Source organism: Acanthopagrus latus, chromosome 11, assembly GCF_904848185.1.
Source record: "Acanthopagrus latus isolate v.2019 chromosome 11, fAcaLat1.1, whole genome shotgun sequence".
NCBI classification, from domain to species: Eukaryota; Metazoa; Chordata; class Actinopteri; order Spariformes; family Sparidae; genus Acanthopagrus; species Acanthopagrus latus.
In genome coordinates this window covers 13,975,662-13,992,630 of record NC_051049.1, presented here as the reverse complement: position 1 = coordinate 13,992,630, position 16,969 = coordinate 13,975,662, and the positions used below count along the sequence as shown (strand labels likewise).

Here is a 16,969-nt window from a genome sequence, read left to right as displayed (position 1 = left end):
TGAAGAGATGTGTCTATTAGGCCAGTGTGGTGATATATATCATGGTAGGCCTGTTCACTTGGGGTCAGTGGGTCAAGCTGCTTGGAGGTTAAGGCAAAGGTCACTCTCCAGTTCCACATTTTTGTCACGTTGACACCGACTCACGGGGAGAAGACATAATCATATGGTGGCTGTAATTAGATGGCGCTGCGAAGTCACGATGGCTGACAAAGTGCTGTCAGATTATTCGTTTGCAGTCACTGGGTCAGTGTTGGGCAAGTTACATTCAAAATGCAATGTGTTACATATTACTGGTTGCCTTCATTTTAAAGTGATAGTTGCAATATTACTGTCTGCGTAGAGTAATGTGTTACATATCACATTATATGTTAGTTACTCTAAACAGAATAACCTAAACAGAACAATAAAATAGCCTAGATTGTTTGAAATAAACGACTGGCCTTGGACGCAGGGATGAGCAGGCAGACAAAACATCAAATCTGATATATTTTGAGACAGGAATAAACACGTTTAACTCAAGGCTCGGTCATATGAAACACAATAGACCTATATCGTCTGTACGGTAGCCTATAATGTCATGGCAAGACAAAAATCTCTTCTATGTCTTTTTGTTGTAGTGCACAGAACAAGGAGCGCATGTGTGATCGAAGAGTGTACATTAAAGTGCGCTCGGAGAAATACAGCTCGCTTCTGTCACACTAGAGATAACTTATAGGCTCGATTATATCAGACACACACACACACACGCACCCTGCATTAATATGGTCATGCTGGTGTGGATGGATTCTTTAAAAAAAAACAACAAAAAACGCTTCATGTGGGCCGGAAACGCGGTTTGTAACGCCTTACATGACACAACTGTAATTATGAAATATTTGTAACGCGTTATACTACTCCACTGAGATAATACGTCAGCAGCGTGTCGTTTATAAGCAATGAGCTATATCATATCCTAAGGTCCTCCCTGTCGTGGCTTCCTATTAATGGCAGGCAGATCGCAGTGTTTCACTTATGACTAACTGCTTTACAGTGAAAAGTGTCCGCGATCGGGACGGTCTCGCCAAAGAGAAGACTCCCCTCCCCTCCAAAGATTTCCGGTAATTTCACATTTTGCGCACAGTGACCTCTTACGATGGATTCAAAGAGATGAAAATACAGTGTGGATCTGAAGCCTCCTGCGTGACACACGCGTTTTGTGTCTTTTCATTGAAAGAAAGGAAAGGAAGTGATGACCTGGACCTCACCTCTCTCTCTCTCTCTCTCTCTCTCTCTCTCTCATACACACAGACACAAATAAAAATGTAAACAAGCATGGATTTTAATTGATGCATTTTATTACTTCACATGACCTACATAGGACTACTAATGCTTTGGTGATATTATATTATGCTTTCATTTTTACATTCACATTAATAGGAGACAGAGAGAGGGGAGAGAGGGGTGTATATAGCCTTATTTCCTGCTCTAAATAACTTCCTGTATTTGATACCAGAATCTACTCATAAGGGTGTGCAAAACTGCACAAGATATCAAAAAATTCCAGACAAAAAAACTCAGATAAGTCCATTAAAAAAAAAGTTAATGAGTTTAAAATATTCATAAATGTCACAATACAACATATTGTCATCCAGATGTTTATAAAGTTAATATGTAAGACTGAATTTAATAAACAAAGTCAGGATAAAGTATGATCACTTACTATTTTGGCTCTCCTGTAAAGACAAATGTCACCTCCACCTCTCTCACCCCTCCATATGTCAATCAATATTATTGTATTTATTGTTTTCTGGTATCCCAGTAATGCAACTTATAAACATGAAGTTCCCACCGTCTGTCTGACTGCAGCTGACTTAGTGAGCACATTTCTTTTTTTTTTAAAAAAGACAGGCAGAAATGCAGAAGCATAAGACGGTCTCATCTTCACCCGCCTCCTCTTCTAGCCTGTAAAAGACACATATAAACAGATGTTTTTCGAGATGAAAACAGACAGGTTTATTACAAATGTATCCTCATGCAAACACAGACACCAATAATGTCATAATAAATAAGTGCAAGACTTATTAGGAGAAATACACCTGATATGGTTTCACTTAAATTAAGACCAAAATGTGATTTTGGAAACACAATAAAATGAGTTTTGATAGGATTGCTGACAGTACCACATTACCACTGCTTTGCTGTTTTTGTTCTACTAATTAATCCACTGCTTTCTCTGAGATGGTATTGCAACATTAGTTCAAGTGTGTGCTATTGACTGTAATCATGTGTTTTTTTCTGGTCTCATCCTTAATAGTTTCTATTTTATTATATTCTTATTTTATATCCATTTAATTATTGAATCTCTTGAAGTTTCCCTCTTTATCTGTACTTCTTTTCTTGCTTCAGTATAGAGCTGCCCCACCTGCGATCACAAAAGAAAATAGAAAGTCTGTCATTTTTTGATGACCAGCTTCAGCCGCAGACAGGCTCGTTGCTTCATGTCTCTTCATGTCTTTTTTCATAACGTACTCGTCACTCATTCCAGCCAATCCAAACTCTATAGAGCTGAGTCGTCGTCATTTGACGCCCGTTTACAACTCCTTATAAGGTTAACTCCTCCTCCTCCTCCTCCTCCTACTCTTTTTTTTTTTTTGTAGTGTTCAACTGTATCCCCACTCCTTCCACAGCCTTGGGCACAGGCCTTCATGGCATGGCTTCACACACAACGACCCACACAAGGAACTTTTTTTTTCTTCTTCCAAACATCGTTTCAGCTCTCAAAAAGAGGGTTCAACAGTCTGAGGTCACCTGGACACACCTGCGCAAAGCGCAAAAGAAGATTATAGAGGACAGGGGGTTGATGATAGGGACCCGAGAATAAGCCAATGCGTCTGTGAAATTATAATTCAGCGTTACGTAACGTGTCATTTTTCACCTTAACTCAGACCAGGACATTACAACTAATCAGTGTCAATCAATTATCAGAACGAAACAATGCCATGACGCTCGTGGAAACATTTGAGTGTAGAACGCAAAACGAAATCGCTGGTCTTTAACAAGCTGCGATGTCCAAACTACGGTTCAAAGCCCGCACAGCTCATCAGCGCGCAGTGTTGACAGCGTGCATCCGTGTCACACACTCACAGTGTGCAGAGCCAACGGACCGTTTAATAGAGCGAGGCGGAGAGATGCGCGCGCACACACGCTCCTGGAGCAGACAGGTTACAGACGCCACACTGAAAGAACTATTATTCTCACCATGTGTTGTTCCTGTGTCTTTGCATTCTACAGTTTAGAGATGTGACCTCCATGAGGTCATCTGAAGTGAAGTGGGCCTAAAACTTATTTGCCTGTTTCTGAAAGTTAAGGCCGCCAAACACTGAATCCAAGCAGCTTAGTTAAAGCCTTTTATTATTTGATTTATTTATTTATTTTTAAAGGTGCACTGTGTCTTTTGGAGATGACATTATAATCAGAAGACAAACTCTCTTTGTTGAATAAACTGAATGAACAAACTGACCCTAAAGGACAACACAGTTTCATACTGTTGAACTTTGTTAATATTTAGCAGACCAGGCCACCTTTCTAGCTTCAAACAGTGCTCTGGGGACCTTATTCTCTTACGCCCCGTGCTTTCCCATGATCTGACTGTAAAAAGAAGTTCCCATTAATTACACAAGCATACACACATGCGCACACACATATACAGATAACAAAGCCACAGAAAGAAGCAGAGGAAGAGCTTCAGGGAGACTGACTTTCGCTTTTGATACGGTTAATGGCGAGCTAATGTGCTGCCTGTGTAACATAACAGGTTCTTGTTTTAGACAGTGCTGGGCTTGTCGAGCACAGAGTGGTAATGTTATATAGTAAGACTAGGCTTCATCTGAGTATTGTGACAGCAGGACTACTCATATCGCAAACCTTCATTTAACGAAAATAAAAGCATGAAAGTACAGCCAGGACCACAATTTAAAATGGAAATGATTCATGGCATCCCTACTCTTCCATCATAACACCACAACCTGGGATGTTATTACAGGGTATATGAGTTCAAAGGTGTCAACTGGGCATCAAAAGGCTCATTGATAGCTTAGTTTGAGACAAATCAGAAGAAATGTGTGGTTATTTGGCTACTGGTTGTCAAATACCATCTTTAAGTTTGCTGGAGACGATGAATAATATGGTTAACTTAAAAGCAGACAGTTGTCAGAGGCTATAGATATTGTAAAAATCAATCTTGTGTTTAAAAACATGGACAAGGTAATCTTTATAATCATGCCTGTAAGTAGAATAAACAGGCAGCACACTGTTCACTAACAGCTGTCTACAGAGTAACATTAACCAGCACCTTTCAGTTCCCATAAGAGGCACACACACACACACACACACACGCACGCGCGCACACACAGATGGTGTGCAGATGTTCAATTAATTTAGATGATTTCATAAAGTTCATATTTCTGGACACCATCATATAGGTAGTCTGATAGTTCAGATAGGAGTGATGTCTGTTAGTGGCAGTATGCTGGCAGCTGAGACCTACAATAATGATCCATATAAATCTATAATAACATACAGACTAATTAGATCTATAATTAACACAGGCCGCAGCTAATTAGATTTACACATTTCCGACGATGCTGGCAAATACGGAGCATTATAAACTTGGTAGAGGTATGCGGTATTAGCTCGCGGGCTACATGTGTACCTTATAAATCGGCCACTGGATTTTCTCCTGCTGTGAATATTCTGTGCACCTTCTTTAGCGGCGCCAAAGACGAATTTCCTTCGTTTTGCGACGCACAGCGGCGTTTTATCTGACTCCGATTCCTTTCATTTCATCCCGATTTGCTCAGAGGGTTTTATGTCAAGAGCAGCTTATAGGCCTAAAGGAGCTAGCAAGCGCCCTTATTACCTGTGATACTCAAATGTACTATCTCTTCCTGATTTAAATTTATATGCTGCTCTTAATATATAATCTGGAGTAACAAAAAGGTAAATAAAATCTGGCTACTAGCCTCTTCGTTTTCACTTACAATGAGCAACAAACTAATTCATTCTTTATTGTGTTCCATTCCAATGTTGTTTTTTTCTCATTTTAAGGCAAAATGTATCACTGGCACAGAAAATGGAATATAAAAACTAGAGCCTGACTGATATAACAGTTAGCTGATATCATCAGCAGATATTAGCCTTTCACATAAATCGGTTTATGTTGTCCGATATGAAACGTAATTAAAAAAAAAAGATTATACTGCAGAAAAGAAGGCTTGTGGTAATCTATGATAATCATATTTCCATTAATGTTTGTTGTTTCCCTGCACTGATGTCATTTTAGAAAATAAACTTTATTGTCAAAACTGTAAAATACACTGTTTGATAGCCACATTTGATGGATAATTGTAAAAAAAAAACAAAAAAAAACGAAAAAACAAACAAACACAAAAATATGTGTAGCATATTATTAGCCTATCGATGTTGGAATTTTTCGGCCCCTATGGCCATCGCCCCTCAAAATTGAGTATGATCTGTTCTATAGTTAAAACTATTCAGTCTAAAAAGTTTTGTTTAGTTTAGCTTTGTTTTCCATAACCATGGCGACCTCTGGATGTAAAGTCACAATCCTCTAGGGGGTCCTGGCTCCCAGGTTGAGAATAAATTAGCCAACAGAGGCTAATATCGGCTGCTCTGTGGGCCTTAAATCTTACCACAGTGGTTTATAAACTCTCCTACAGTGACGATATGTTTTATCGCTCTGAGTGAGATAGATATTCTTTATTCGTAACATGCCAACAAAAAGCTCAACAGCGTCATATTTAATAGGCCTACTCACTTAGCTAACTCCAGCACTTTTGGTGCCTTCAGAGATGTCGCGTGAATGTATCTTGTATTTGGAGACAGGAGTACTCACGTGAGCTCAAACACTCGTCCAGGTATTGGACGACGTCCACCTTCTCGCGCTGGAGCGCGAGCTGCCTGGGGGTGTCTCCGGCACCGTTGGGTGCTTGGCAGTCATCGGTGTGCTCAGTCAGCAGCCGGACCACCTCCAGGTGACCCTCCCTGGCAGCCAGGTGCAGCGGCAGGTTTCCTTTCACATCCGGGAGGTTCACCTGTGCCTTGTGTTTCAACAGCACGCGCACAGAATCTATGAATCCTTCGCGTGCGGCGTCGTGCGTCACGGTGAGACCGCACGCCGGGTCAGGTCTGTTGGGGTCTGCTCCCGCCTGGAGAAGAGTCTCGACCGCCAGGGTGTGCCCCAACATCACCACCTGGTCCCGGACAGGAGGAGGGCGGAGACGGACACATGAGTGAGAATGACGTCGCACGGATGTGACAGGACCAGCTGGTCCAGGCACTTGCAGCCTAACTATACTCAGGCCATCAGATAGATTGATATGACAATATTAGACTGATAGCATTCAGGCTGTTGCCGCTTATAGATTCTGCTATGCAGATGATGGCCGTTTCACAACCTGGCTTAAAGAGACCAGGGAGTGGTTTAGGTTCTTCATTTTGCACTGAAACAAAATGACAGCTGCATGTGATATGCAGTTAGACTAAAATGCTTATCCAGTGGCCATCTTAAGAAAGCATTATTATTATCATCAACATGATGTCAAGTAGTAGTAATAATGAGTTAAAGTTCATCATACTAACTTAGTATTATTGACTTTTGCCTGTATGTATTGTGCAAACCATAGAAAGAAAGAAAGAAAGAATAAAATGTATAAAGGGAGCATAAACATGTTGTGTAATCCACCATGTCCTCCTGATGAGGACCTCACTACCGACATTTTGTCAGGCACATTCCACCAGATCAAATTACCCTTATACAACTATACTTGGTAGCCCTTCAAGCTAGCATATATCATGCATCACCAGATAGACAATTAATGCTAATAATGCCCAGTTAACGGTCTGTCTTAAAGAGACCAGCCTGTGCATTGTTTTAAACATTAAAACAAAATGAAAGCTGCATATGGAATGTGTTAGCAATGACTCTGCAGTTTTAAGCAATTATATTTGTCATTAAAATTATGATCAGTAGTAGTACTAATGGGTTAATATTAATCATACTAACTTAGTATTATTGACTTCTGCCTAAATGGATTGTGTAAACTGTAGAAAAAGAGAAAAAGAATAATGAAGCCCTGCATACAGCAAGCAGGAACAGGCCCTCATCCACCATTTCCTTATGATAGAGACCAACCCTTTGTTCCTCCTCTAGTAACCCTCAAATGTAACTTTGCTCTGTTGCATGCCTTTATTTTACTCCAATAAAACTAAAACGAGGCAATTCTGTGGTATATATCTTGATAACTTCTTTCTCAGGATCAAAAAGGCACAAAATCTTAGCTGGAACTGCTTTGAGGGACAAAAGATAATCTTATTGCTCCATCAAACAAAACACAGAATTATTAACACGAATCTTCACGCAAATGGTTATCGACTTGAAATGATTAACAGCAAAAATATGAATCAGATCGATATGGATTAGTTTTGCAGCTAATCTGACTCAGTGTATCTCTATCAGACATTTTGCAAAGTCCAAACTCCCCTCTGCCTTCTGTCCACAGATACACATACAGAGATTCATTTGAAAACCTTGTACAACTATTTTCGCTGTTTCATTTGATATACTCGTGAACAAAATCGACTGGATATTTCAAGATGAGATATGATTGTCTATTGTTTACAGTAGCACAGTCAAATGAGGAAGTCAAACAGTTTGCTCCTCAAACTAAAATCTGTTAAAAACATTTAAAAAAAACAACCCACAAATATGATTATCCAAGTTCACTTCGACAGTTACTAGTTTTAAATTACTTTAAAAGCGTTTTCTACTCACCTGCAGTGCAGTTCTGTTGTACTTATTTAATCCATTAACAGCTGCTCCACGTTGCAGCAAAAGCAAAACCTTAGATAGATCTCCCTTGGCAGATGCATTGCAGAGCTCATCAGCCATTCTGGTGAAAAAAAGGAAAAATATACATGAACAAAAAGAATAAGAGGTTTTTGATGGTCTGTGTTGAGAGATATAATAATCCAGTAGACAGTGCCACCCAAGTTATATAGTCACCAACCCCCCTGTCTTACATCACACATGGGCTGGATTTACTAAAACAAAAAAAAATAAAAAAAAATAGGGCATGTGTACAACCACCTCTCACTAGACCTGCTAGCAACGTTTTATATTTTCAAGAATATACAACAAAAGTTTTAAGCGGTAAAACAGATTTACTTTAATTACCTTTTTTGCAATATATGGATGTTTAGATGAACTGAGTTTTTTCAGTTACCTTTAAATCATATAAATGGTCCTGTTTCACTTCATTTCAACTATTTATGTAATATTGAAAGAAACTAGTTTAAAGCCTATATATATATATATATATATATATATATATATATATATATATATATATATATATAAATAAAAACTCATAGCCATATATAACTTATACATCTCCATGTTTCATCTTGTCTCCAATGTTAACAGTCAACAATTATATTTGATATTATGCATTACTTTTACTTTACTAAGCTCTGTCCAAGAATTTGCAGAGTTTGCAGATTTGCACATCACACAATAATAGGCGATGCTTTTTCACTTTCACAGCTGATATTCTACTTTCTACATATATATATGTGTGTATATTACATTTTACTTCTATTTATATTTTTAGTGCTCAGTCAGTATACGAGCAGTAAATCCCACTAGCTTTATGATCTGTGCAATTATTCCCAAATTCAATCACCAAACTCAAATTTAATAAATTTGCTGCCACTGAGTGACTGTCACACGCATTTTTCATGCTGTCTGTGGTGATTTTAGGTCACTATCATATGGAAACAATGTAAAAGCAATTATTTTTCCCATGTGTTGTTGGAGCACGCACAGTCTTGCAGGCCTGGCTGTCTTGTGATCAGGTTTAGAGAAGGACCTGGGGCTGATGCATGTAATGTAATCGATTGCAATAACATCTGTATGTGTCTGCGAGCACAGTAGCAGCAGCACGTGTTTACAACAAGCATACGCATTTTTGCACACAGATGATATGAGCTACCTGCAGCTAAAATAAGTATTATCATAGGCAAATAATAATAATAATAATAAATAAGCGATCGAAGCTCAAATTTGCTGGAGTGATAATCGAGTAAAACACTTACTTACTTTCACTGTGATTAAAACCATAACACGAGCCTTCCACCGTGTAACCCGTCATCGGATGCCATCCCACCGAGACGAGCGCTGAAGAAGCAACAGGAAAATAACACCACGACATCAGAAGCAATGAATTAACATAAACTGGTGACATCCACGCATGTAAACATAGGTGTGATGTCATTAACAGTCACTTCCCGCTCATTTTCAAATGATTTTGCCGAAAGTATATTATTTATAAATACATATTAATAAAAAGCGGGTTTCGGTATTCTTCTCATTATAGCCTGGCGTCCGCCTGCACAGCGCGCTGAGTGATAAGGGGGAAAAGACCGAGCTGCCCACGGACCGCACGTGTGCGGGCGAGAATCACGTCGTTATTCAAATATAAACACACCGATGGTCCTCCATGAGCCGCACTGTCACAGTCCAATTGGATTCAATTTCAGACGTTGGCACGGACTCCACCGCGAGGCGCCTAAAAAAAGACGATCGTCAGTGACATGGCAAAATTATGGTTTGAATTGAAGCGCAGATTATCTGGTGGAAGGAGGGATGTTTGCCCTCACAGCTTAACTGAGTAAACAGTTTCATAAAATTCAAAATTCTTACCCAAAGCGATGAGATGGCGTGATTGGATGAAACGCCAGATGATAGGCGGGACACACGGAGGAGAAAGCGTGATGCTGTGCAGCGGTGACAGAGGAGATGCGTTCACGGCTGCGATAGAGAGAGACTGAGCTCAGGAAATAAACTGGCGCATTGTAACATGCTTTTATAATCAGCGTGTCCTTCTTCGTCGTTAATATGCTTCCCAGAGAGCAAGACAGGCTCTGTATTATTATGATTATTATTTTATTGTGTTATGGGCTCGGCGACATCTTTCACTTTCCTTTCATCATGCCGCCCTCTAGTGATGGGACTCCATCACGGTTCCAGAGCCTGTTTTGGTTTGGTCCAGAGCACAGCTGAGGTCAGGTATGTAGTTATTCATAACCAGTTCTCTCCCTCAATTCCCCTGTCCAGTACTGACCCTTTCTGTCCTATGTGGGCAGATTTTATTATGAGTTATTTTTTGTATTACTGTGTGATGAAGTGTCTGTGAATCAAGTATAGATTCAATGATTAGTTGAATACTTGAAAGAAAATTAATTCAAGCCTTTTTTCAAGTGTCAGAAAAATTGCTGTCGCCAGTTTTTCTTCAGTGTCCATATGAACTGCTTTTCTTTGTCATTTATGAGCGCAGATGAAGAGTCTTGAGGTCTGGGATTTTTGGTTGGACAACAGAGGCAATGTGAAGACATCACTTTGGGCTCTGAGAGATTGTAACACAAGGTAAATTAGTTAAATTATGTTAGAGTCCTTGAGTCCTGCTGACATCTGTTTTAGGGAGTGCTGTTGCAGATGAGTTCAGGAGTCTCACAGCATAGAGGGTGAAGCTGCTTCATAGTCCACAGGTGGTATGGGGGCTGATACTTCTGTATCTTTTGCCAGGTGGCAATGAGCATGTTTTGACAATTTTCTGACATTTTATAGGCCAATAAATTCATCAACAAAAGAAGCTGCAGAATAATTGATGAAAATAATTTGGGCTGCAGCCAGAGAATCGAGGCAATAGGCGCACGCCTGCTTTTCTGGACACAAGTTTTATGCATTTGCGTCATGTCAAAAAGGCTGTTTGTGGTGCTGTAGTAAAAGGGTCATTGTCCTTTTAAATGTTGGTGGAGAAGGACTAAAGTCAAAATTACTCAGATATCCACACCTGCACTTGCAACAGTAAAAAACTATGTCTAATACATTGATATAAAAAGCCTAAAATATACAGCTTATGCACCATCTGTAACTACTGTCCACTGACCCCAGTCACTAACCTCAATCCACTTGAAACTGTCACAAGGAGCACCAAGGCTAGCAGGCCAGACCTGTTACTGAGTGGTCTATGGAGTGGTTCTATTTCAACATCTCTGGCCACAAAAGTCTTTGACTATTAAAGATTTTTAAATTCATTGCTAGAAACACAGAAAAAAACCCCATGTGACAAATTTAAGGTGACTTTAATGATAACTTTGATCTTTCGTGGGGGCGGCCTGCATTTTTCAAAATGTATTTATTTTTTTTTTTTTACTGCAACCCAACCACAGGGGCACATATAACACATTAATGCAACTGTTATTGACTAACCCAACCCAACTAAATCCTACCCAACCCTGCTGATTTTATGAACCAATCATCTCAGCTTGACACTATATTGCCAACAGAGCAAGGTATTAGCTAACAAATTACCAGTGAATACTATCTGGACTGTTATTTTCTTACCATGACTCAGAATTAAGAGGGGGGCAAAGACAATATACAGAGAGATACTGTAGGTCATAGATGTGGACTTGTGCACATTTCAAGGCCTTTGAATATGATGCAACTTTCAGAAATTCTCAGCCCTGCTTCCTTGCAGTGACGGTATATAGGACTTTTGTAACAGGCTGTGTTAGGACCAAATTGCAGCATGCAGGATACCAGGAGTAGTTGGTAATGATATTTAATGACATAACTCAGTTGGAACAGAAAATGATGAGCAAGATGAGTAATAATAGGGGAAAGTCTCTGGTGGACCAGCTGATATGGCAGGCTGAATCAGGCTGGGAACCCAGTAAGTGAGCAGTGAAATAGCCCAAACATACAGTTCAAAACAACGTCAGGCTACTGTTCCAGGGAGGAGCAGGCTGGTGACGTGGTCTTGAGGGTTTAGAATCAGAAAGCCAGCAGGTGCATATTCACACAGTGCATATGTGATAGCAAATGGGGCAACATGGTGAGAGTCTCTGAGCCACAGGAAGTGCTCTGTAGCTTTAGCTGTAGTTGTGGTGGAAAGGTTACGCCAGGCTGCTGCAGGCAAAAGAGTAACCAAGGACACAGCAGAAAATCTTAAAGCTGGGGGACAGAAGGCAGGTGTGTTTACTATCAGGTGAAACGAGTTGGTCAGAGGCAGGCAGTGTCGGCATCAGGAGGACAGACTAAAGAGAACTCCTGGAGGGTCTTGGATGAATGGCAAAGAGTGTCTGTGAGGCTGGGGTAGAAATACTGGAGGAGCATCTCGGAGAACAGCTCAGTGGAGGTGACTGATTAGGTTTGAATGGCTGGTGACAGGGCAGGCAGAAATGAGGAGGTGACCAGTGATGCCAAACTGTGATGACTCCTAAATTATCTGTCCCCTCTTCTGATATCTGTCATTCACACAAGTTATGATAGCTGCGTTTTAATTGGTGATCAACACATTTAGAATTTTAAAGATACCTGTGCCAAAAAGGTTTTAAAGGCATAATGTATAGCTTTTTTAACAGCATGTTGATACACTGATCCATAACCATGGTCATGGTCGAAGGTTGCTGGTTGGAGTGTCTTTGAGCAAGATACTGAACCCCAAATTGCTTCTGATGAGCAGTTGGCACTGTGTATGGCAGCCTCTGCCATCAGTGTATGAATGTGTGTATGAAGGGGTGAATATGAAAAGCGCTGTAAGTTGTTGGTCAGTAGACAGGAAAAGAGCATAGAAATGCACAGACCGTGGCTCAAGTGGTAGAGCAGGTCAGCCTATGTTCGGAGGGTCGGTGTTTCAATCCCCACTGATGTGTCCTTGGGCAAGACACTTTACCTACCTTGCCTCATGTGAATGTGTATGACTGTAGTATGTTTGAGGTGGTGGTATCATTACATCCATATACCATTTATAGTTTACCATGCCTTATGGCCTTAAAAACATTGTGTCAAAGCATGCTGCAAAACTCTGCCCAACACTCTACACAACCCTTATATACCAACAGTCTACATTGGGTAAATCAGGTTCAGCCTCAATCTAACTGGTTAGCTGTCCCCAGCTTACTATATGTACATAACAATGTCCTTGCAATGTAGGTGGAGCTGACGCTAAGGTTTTTGGAAGTAGGGTGTAGCAATGGGGCTGGTTCTTGGCTCCTGACTCATCCTCAGACAGAATGAGTGTTTGTGTACCTTGATGATAGCTACTCCCCAGATATTGACACCCAACAAACATGTCTGTCAACTTTTTTCCAAGGGAAAGAGAAATGTGACTTTCTATGTCATCGGCTCACCAAAGTGAAAGCCATAAGTGAGTGGGCAACACCCAACAGCCCAAAGCAGCTACAGCGGGTATTAGGGTTTGCCAAAGTCTACCAACGTTTAACTACAGTCACATGGCAACTACCCTGAGGCTGAAACGGCATTTCAAGAAATCACACGCCACTTTACCTATTCTGTACCTGTCTGTGTCTGCACCTGAGTTCACCTGTTGCTGCAACGTAACAGGAACCATCTAAAAAATCCAGGTCAGTAACCCTGAGGACCAGAACTGAAGAAAGCTGGGCTAGAATATTATAACACTCCCCCTTCCACTGAATATCCAATAAATCAGCAACAATTAATTCAAAATTCTGCTACACGAGTGCTGACTAAGACCAAAAGGAAAGCACTGGTTATCTTAGTTTTTGCATTGAATTCAGAATTATGTAGCTCAGTGGGTAGAGGTGGTGGACTAGTGATCAGAAGGTTACTGGTTCAAATCCTGGCTCCCCTGGGGTGGAACTGAGCTACATGTTGAGGTATCCTTGAGCAAGATATTGAACCCCAAAACTGCTCTTGATGTGCACTTGGCACCTGTGTGGCGGCCAGCAGTAAGGGTCCTGTAATGAACTGGTGACTCATTCAGGGTGTACCTATTGAGTAAACTGGATTTGGCCCCAGTAACCCTGTGATAAAATTGGCAACATCCCTGTGACCCCTCACGGATAAAGTGGAGAAAGAAAGAAAATGGATCTTTTATTCTTCATATTGTATCGTTTTAACTATGTTTTTTTTATTGCTGTCTACTGGTCTTTAGGTCTATTTCTGTTTTTGAATATCAAAAGTTTTGTTTTCAGTCACATGTAAAGCACTTTGAATTGCAGTTTGATTTGTTTGAAAGGTTGTAAATGACCAGAGTTTGACTGATGGATCTGTTGATTGATTTGTTAAACTGCTGTCCTTGTGGTCCACATCAATTGCTCAGTGGTCTGTGGTGGGCTCCTTGTGGTCCCCGCTGTGGTCACTTGATGGATGGATGGATGGATGGATAGCTAGCATGTCCAAGTAGCTAGCTAGCTAGCTGGCTGCATGGATATGCTAGCAATGCTAGCTAAATGGATATATGATCGACTAGGGTCATACAAGTCATCGATTGACTAGGGTCATGTCGGCCATAGTGTAGGCTGAGGTAAGTAGAGAGACATATTAACATATATTTTTAATTAAGTTAAATTCAAATTTTGCTGGCATGAAAAAAATTACCAAAGCAGTTTAAGTTCACATTCATAAATTGAACGTTCGGTAACACACAAATCATACATTATCTCACAGAGGATATAGACAAATAATACAATACAGTGTAAAAAAAAAAGACATCATCCTAAATTAAGACAAGACAAAAAATAAGAGGGATTTATAGAAAATAAATCCATCCATCCATCAATCCATCCATCCAAATATAAAGAGTGAGCTAAAATCACACATAATATGACAACTCAAAGCTGAATAAAGGCACAGAATATTCAAAATAAAGATCATAAATCAAAACAGTAAGAAATGCCCAGACTAATCTTACTTGAATTTTGATGATGAGAAAAACATCTTAAAATCATTCATGAACCAAAAGAGGGCTTAAAATGTATCCATTTATTACAGTGGATATGATACTTACCCATGATTAAAAAATAAGATTAATCATGTCAGAGCCAGATGAGAGTAAAAAGGATGTTGTAGGAAATTTCTGCAGTACACTGATGCAATCCATTCTTTGGTGGCTATACACAATCATTTTACCCATTGTAAAGCTTTACTAAATATTCACAGACATGTACCTAATTTCTAGAACCTTGTGGGGTGCTTCTGTGGCGTGTTTGCGAGTGTTTTTGCACTAATAATGATGGTTTCTCATGGTCTGTGTATTTGCATGTTTTCTTAAGTTGCAGCGCGTTTGCCCTTATCGGCCACCGTAACTTTACGTCAGCAGCCGTAAAGCAATGGACTAGATGACAATAATGATATGAGATAACTGAGCACTGTAACGTTAGTTTACAGAATTGTGTCTATCTGAATCCAGATAAAGTTTGATATCATCAATTTGCCAACCTCTCGCTCGTCGCCACGTCCAAGCAGAGTATTTTAAGAATTCTCTGTGTCCCTCTTGTGAGGCGAGAAAGCGACGAGAGCCAGTGGAAGAAGAATTGCTTTTAGCCAGTCATTGCCATGGCCTCCGAAAGCGGCGATAGCAACATGGATAGAGAAATGATTCTGGCCGACTTTCAGGTGTGTCTCATTTGTATGCCCTCGATATTTTAATTCAGTAATTAGTAATCGTATTCGCGCTGTTGAATTTCCTTTGGCTGCTGTCAACAAGAGGACACACGACCTGACTGGCTGCGTAAACAGCAGACCTGAGCTCAGCTTTGGTTTATGTGACTAGCATATCAAGCTAGCAAACTGACAGCTTGCTAACTGATTCTGAAGGGAATTATTAGCTGGAAGCTCGCGAACTAAGTGATGGCTGCCCACAGCTGCCGGTCTAAATAGCGGAACGATTTCTGTTTTGTACTGGTTTCAAGTTTGCCTTCTTGACAGATAACGACGATGTAGTTAGCTAAAAAGGGGAGCTACGCTGCTCACGTTAACTGTCAACTTGTTTACAGATTGCCAGTTGTCCTGTCAGGTTTTTGAATCCTCATCAGAAACCGTTTGTCCGTTGAAGACACCGGCCTTTTAGCGCGTTTTGCACGTAGGGAGATATGTTTTAGCGTTGCAAAAATTCAGGCTACCATAAAATGCTTCCCCTGCAAACTGTCATTAATTTAGCGCTCTGTTTTTTTGATTTCCAAGCGTAATGACCGTAATGACAACATGATAATAATTGACATCCTTCCTCTAGGATTTATACATGGAAGTAGAGCCCCTCTCTTTGGTGGTGTCCTTCTCATGGCTTTGTTACAGTATTCTCGTGTTTCGAATTGTTTAATTAGGTCACCTTATCACATTTGATAAGATGGTCCATAGTGCTCAAACTCTTTCCAGTTTCAGCATTGATTTTTGTCAGTTTATATTAAATTTGGGTCTGTTACGGTTTTTTTTGTTACACAACTTCCTCATGTTTGAGCAAATCATTCTCTCTACCTCTGCAATGATGGTTGCACCAAATGTGTCAAATGTGGGGTAAAATGTTGCGAGACTACTTGGGAGTCTGATTTTAGCATCGTGCATAAGACCAGTGCTGTGCATGCAACAAAAACAAAGTAAACCATATTAATAATAACAGCAGTGGTGGGTTAAAGTAGCATCACATGCTTGTAAACAAGTAAACAAGTAAAATAGCCACTTAATATATAAAATGTAGTTCTCTCTGGTCTTTACAGCTGGTATTGATATACACAAGGAAACATGCACTCGATAGTAGTTATATCAAAAGCATAAATGCTGATAGACACCATAAGCAATTAAGCCAAAGAAATATAGACCAACCAACAACAATATAAAACACACATTGTGACAACAAACATGCATATACATGCAATGCATGTAGAACAAAAGGAGCATTTACCACTGTGTTTAAAAACATAATAGTAGGAGCTGCAAAGGCATTGGTTACATATTTCTTTTTTTTGGAAGCTGAAGCCAGCATACCTTTAAAATTAAAACTGAAACTCTTTCTTTGATTATTTATATTGGCACAGATTAAAGACAGCCAGAGCACCAGTTTATTGACAGTTTCAGTGTCTGTCTGAA

General features: G+C 40.1%; 2 protein-coding genes across 8 annotated transcripts in view; one reads left to right on the top strand and one right to left on the bottom strand.

Moving 5' to 3' along the window:
• Positions 1 to 1,757: 1,757 nt before the first annotated feature.
• cdkn2c (cyclin-dependent kinase inhibitor 2C (p18, inhibits CDK4)) lies at positions 1,758 to 9,906 on the bottom strand. 7 transcript variants are annotated; one of them, XM_037113546.1, is made up of 6 exons: positions 9,761 to 9,906; positions 9,546 to 9,626; positions 9,154 to 9,235; positions 7,832 to 7,949; positions 5,894 to 6,251; positions 1,758 to 1,941 (listed from the first exon to the last, which is right to left on the bottom strand). In XM_037113546.1, exons 3-6 carry the CDS (start codon positions 9,207 to 9,209, stop codon positions 1,937 to 1,939), a joined length of 537 nt encoding a protein of 178 aa, XP_036969441.1. In that variant the 5' UTR covers positions 9,210 to 9,235; positions 9,546 to 9,626; positions 9,761 to 9,906; the 3' UTR covers positions 1,758 to 1,936. The 7 variants fall into 7 exon arrangements, with proteins under 7 accessions (XP_036969441.1, XP_036969442.1, XP_036969446.1 ...); XM_037113547.1 differs by lacking the exon at positions 9,546 to 9,626 and having other exon boundaries at positions 9,761 to 9,861; XM_037113551.1 differs by lacking the exon at positions 9,546 to 9,626 and having other exon boundaries at positions 9,158 to 9,235; positions 9,761 to 9,819.
• A 5,536-nt stretch (positions 9,907 to 15,442) lies between these two features.
• The window catches only part of faf1 (Fas (TNFRSF6) associated factor 1), a 65,560-nt gene continuing 64,033 nt past the window's right edge, over positions 15,443 to 16,969 (top strand). Inside the window, exon 1 of the mRNA XM_037115323.1 lies at positions 15,443 to 15,502. Coding sequence (XP_036971218.1) covers positions 15,443 to 15,502 — 60 coding nt within the window. The remainder of the gene's footprint in view (positions 15,503 to 16,969) is intronic.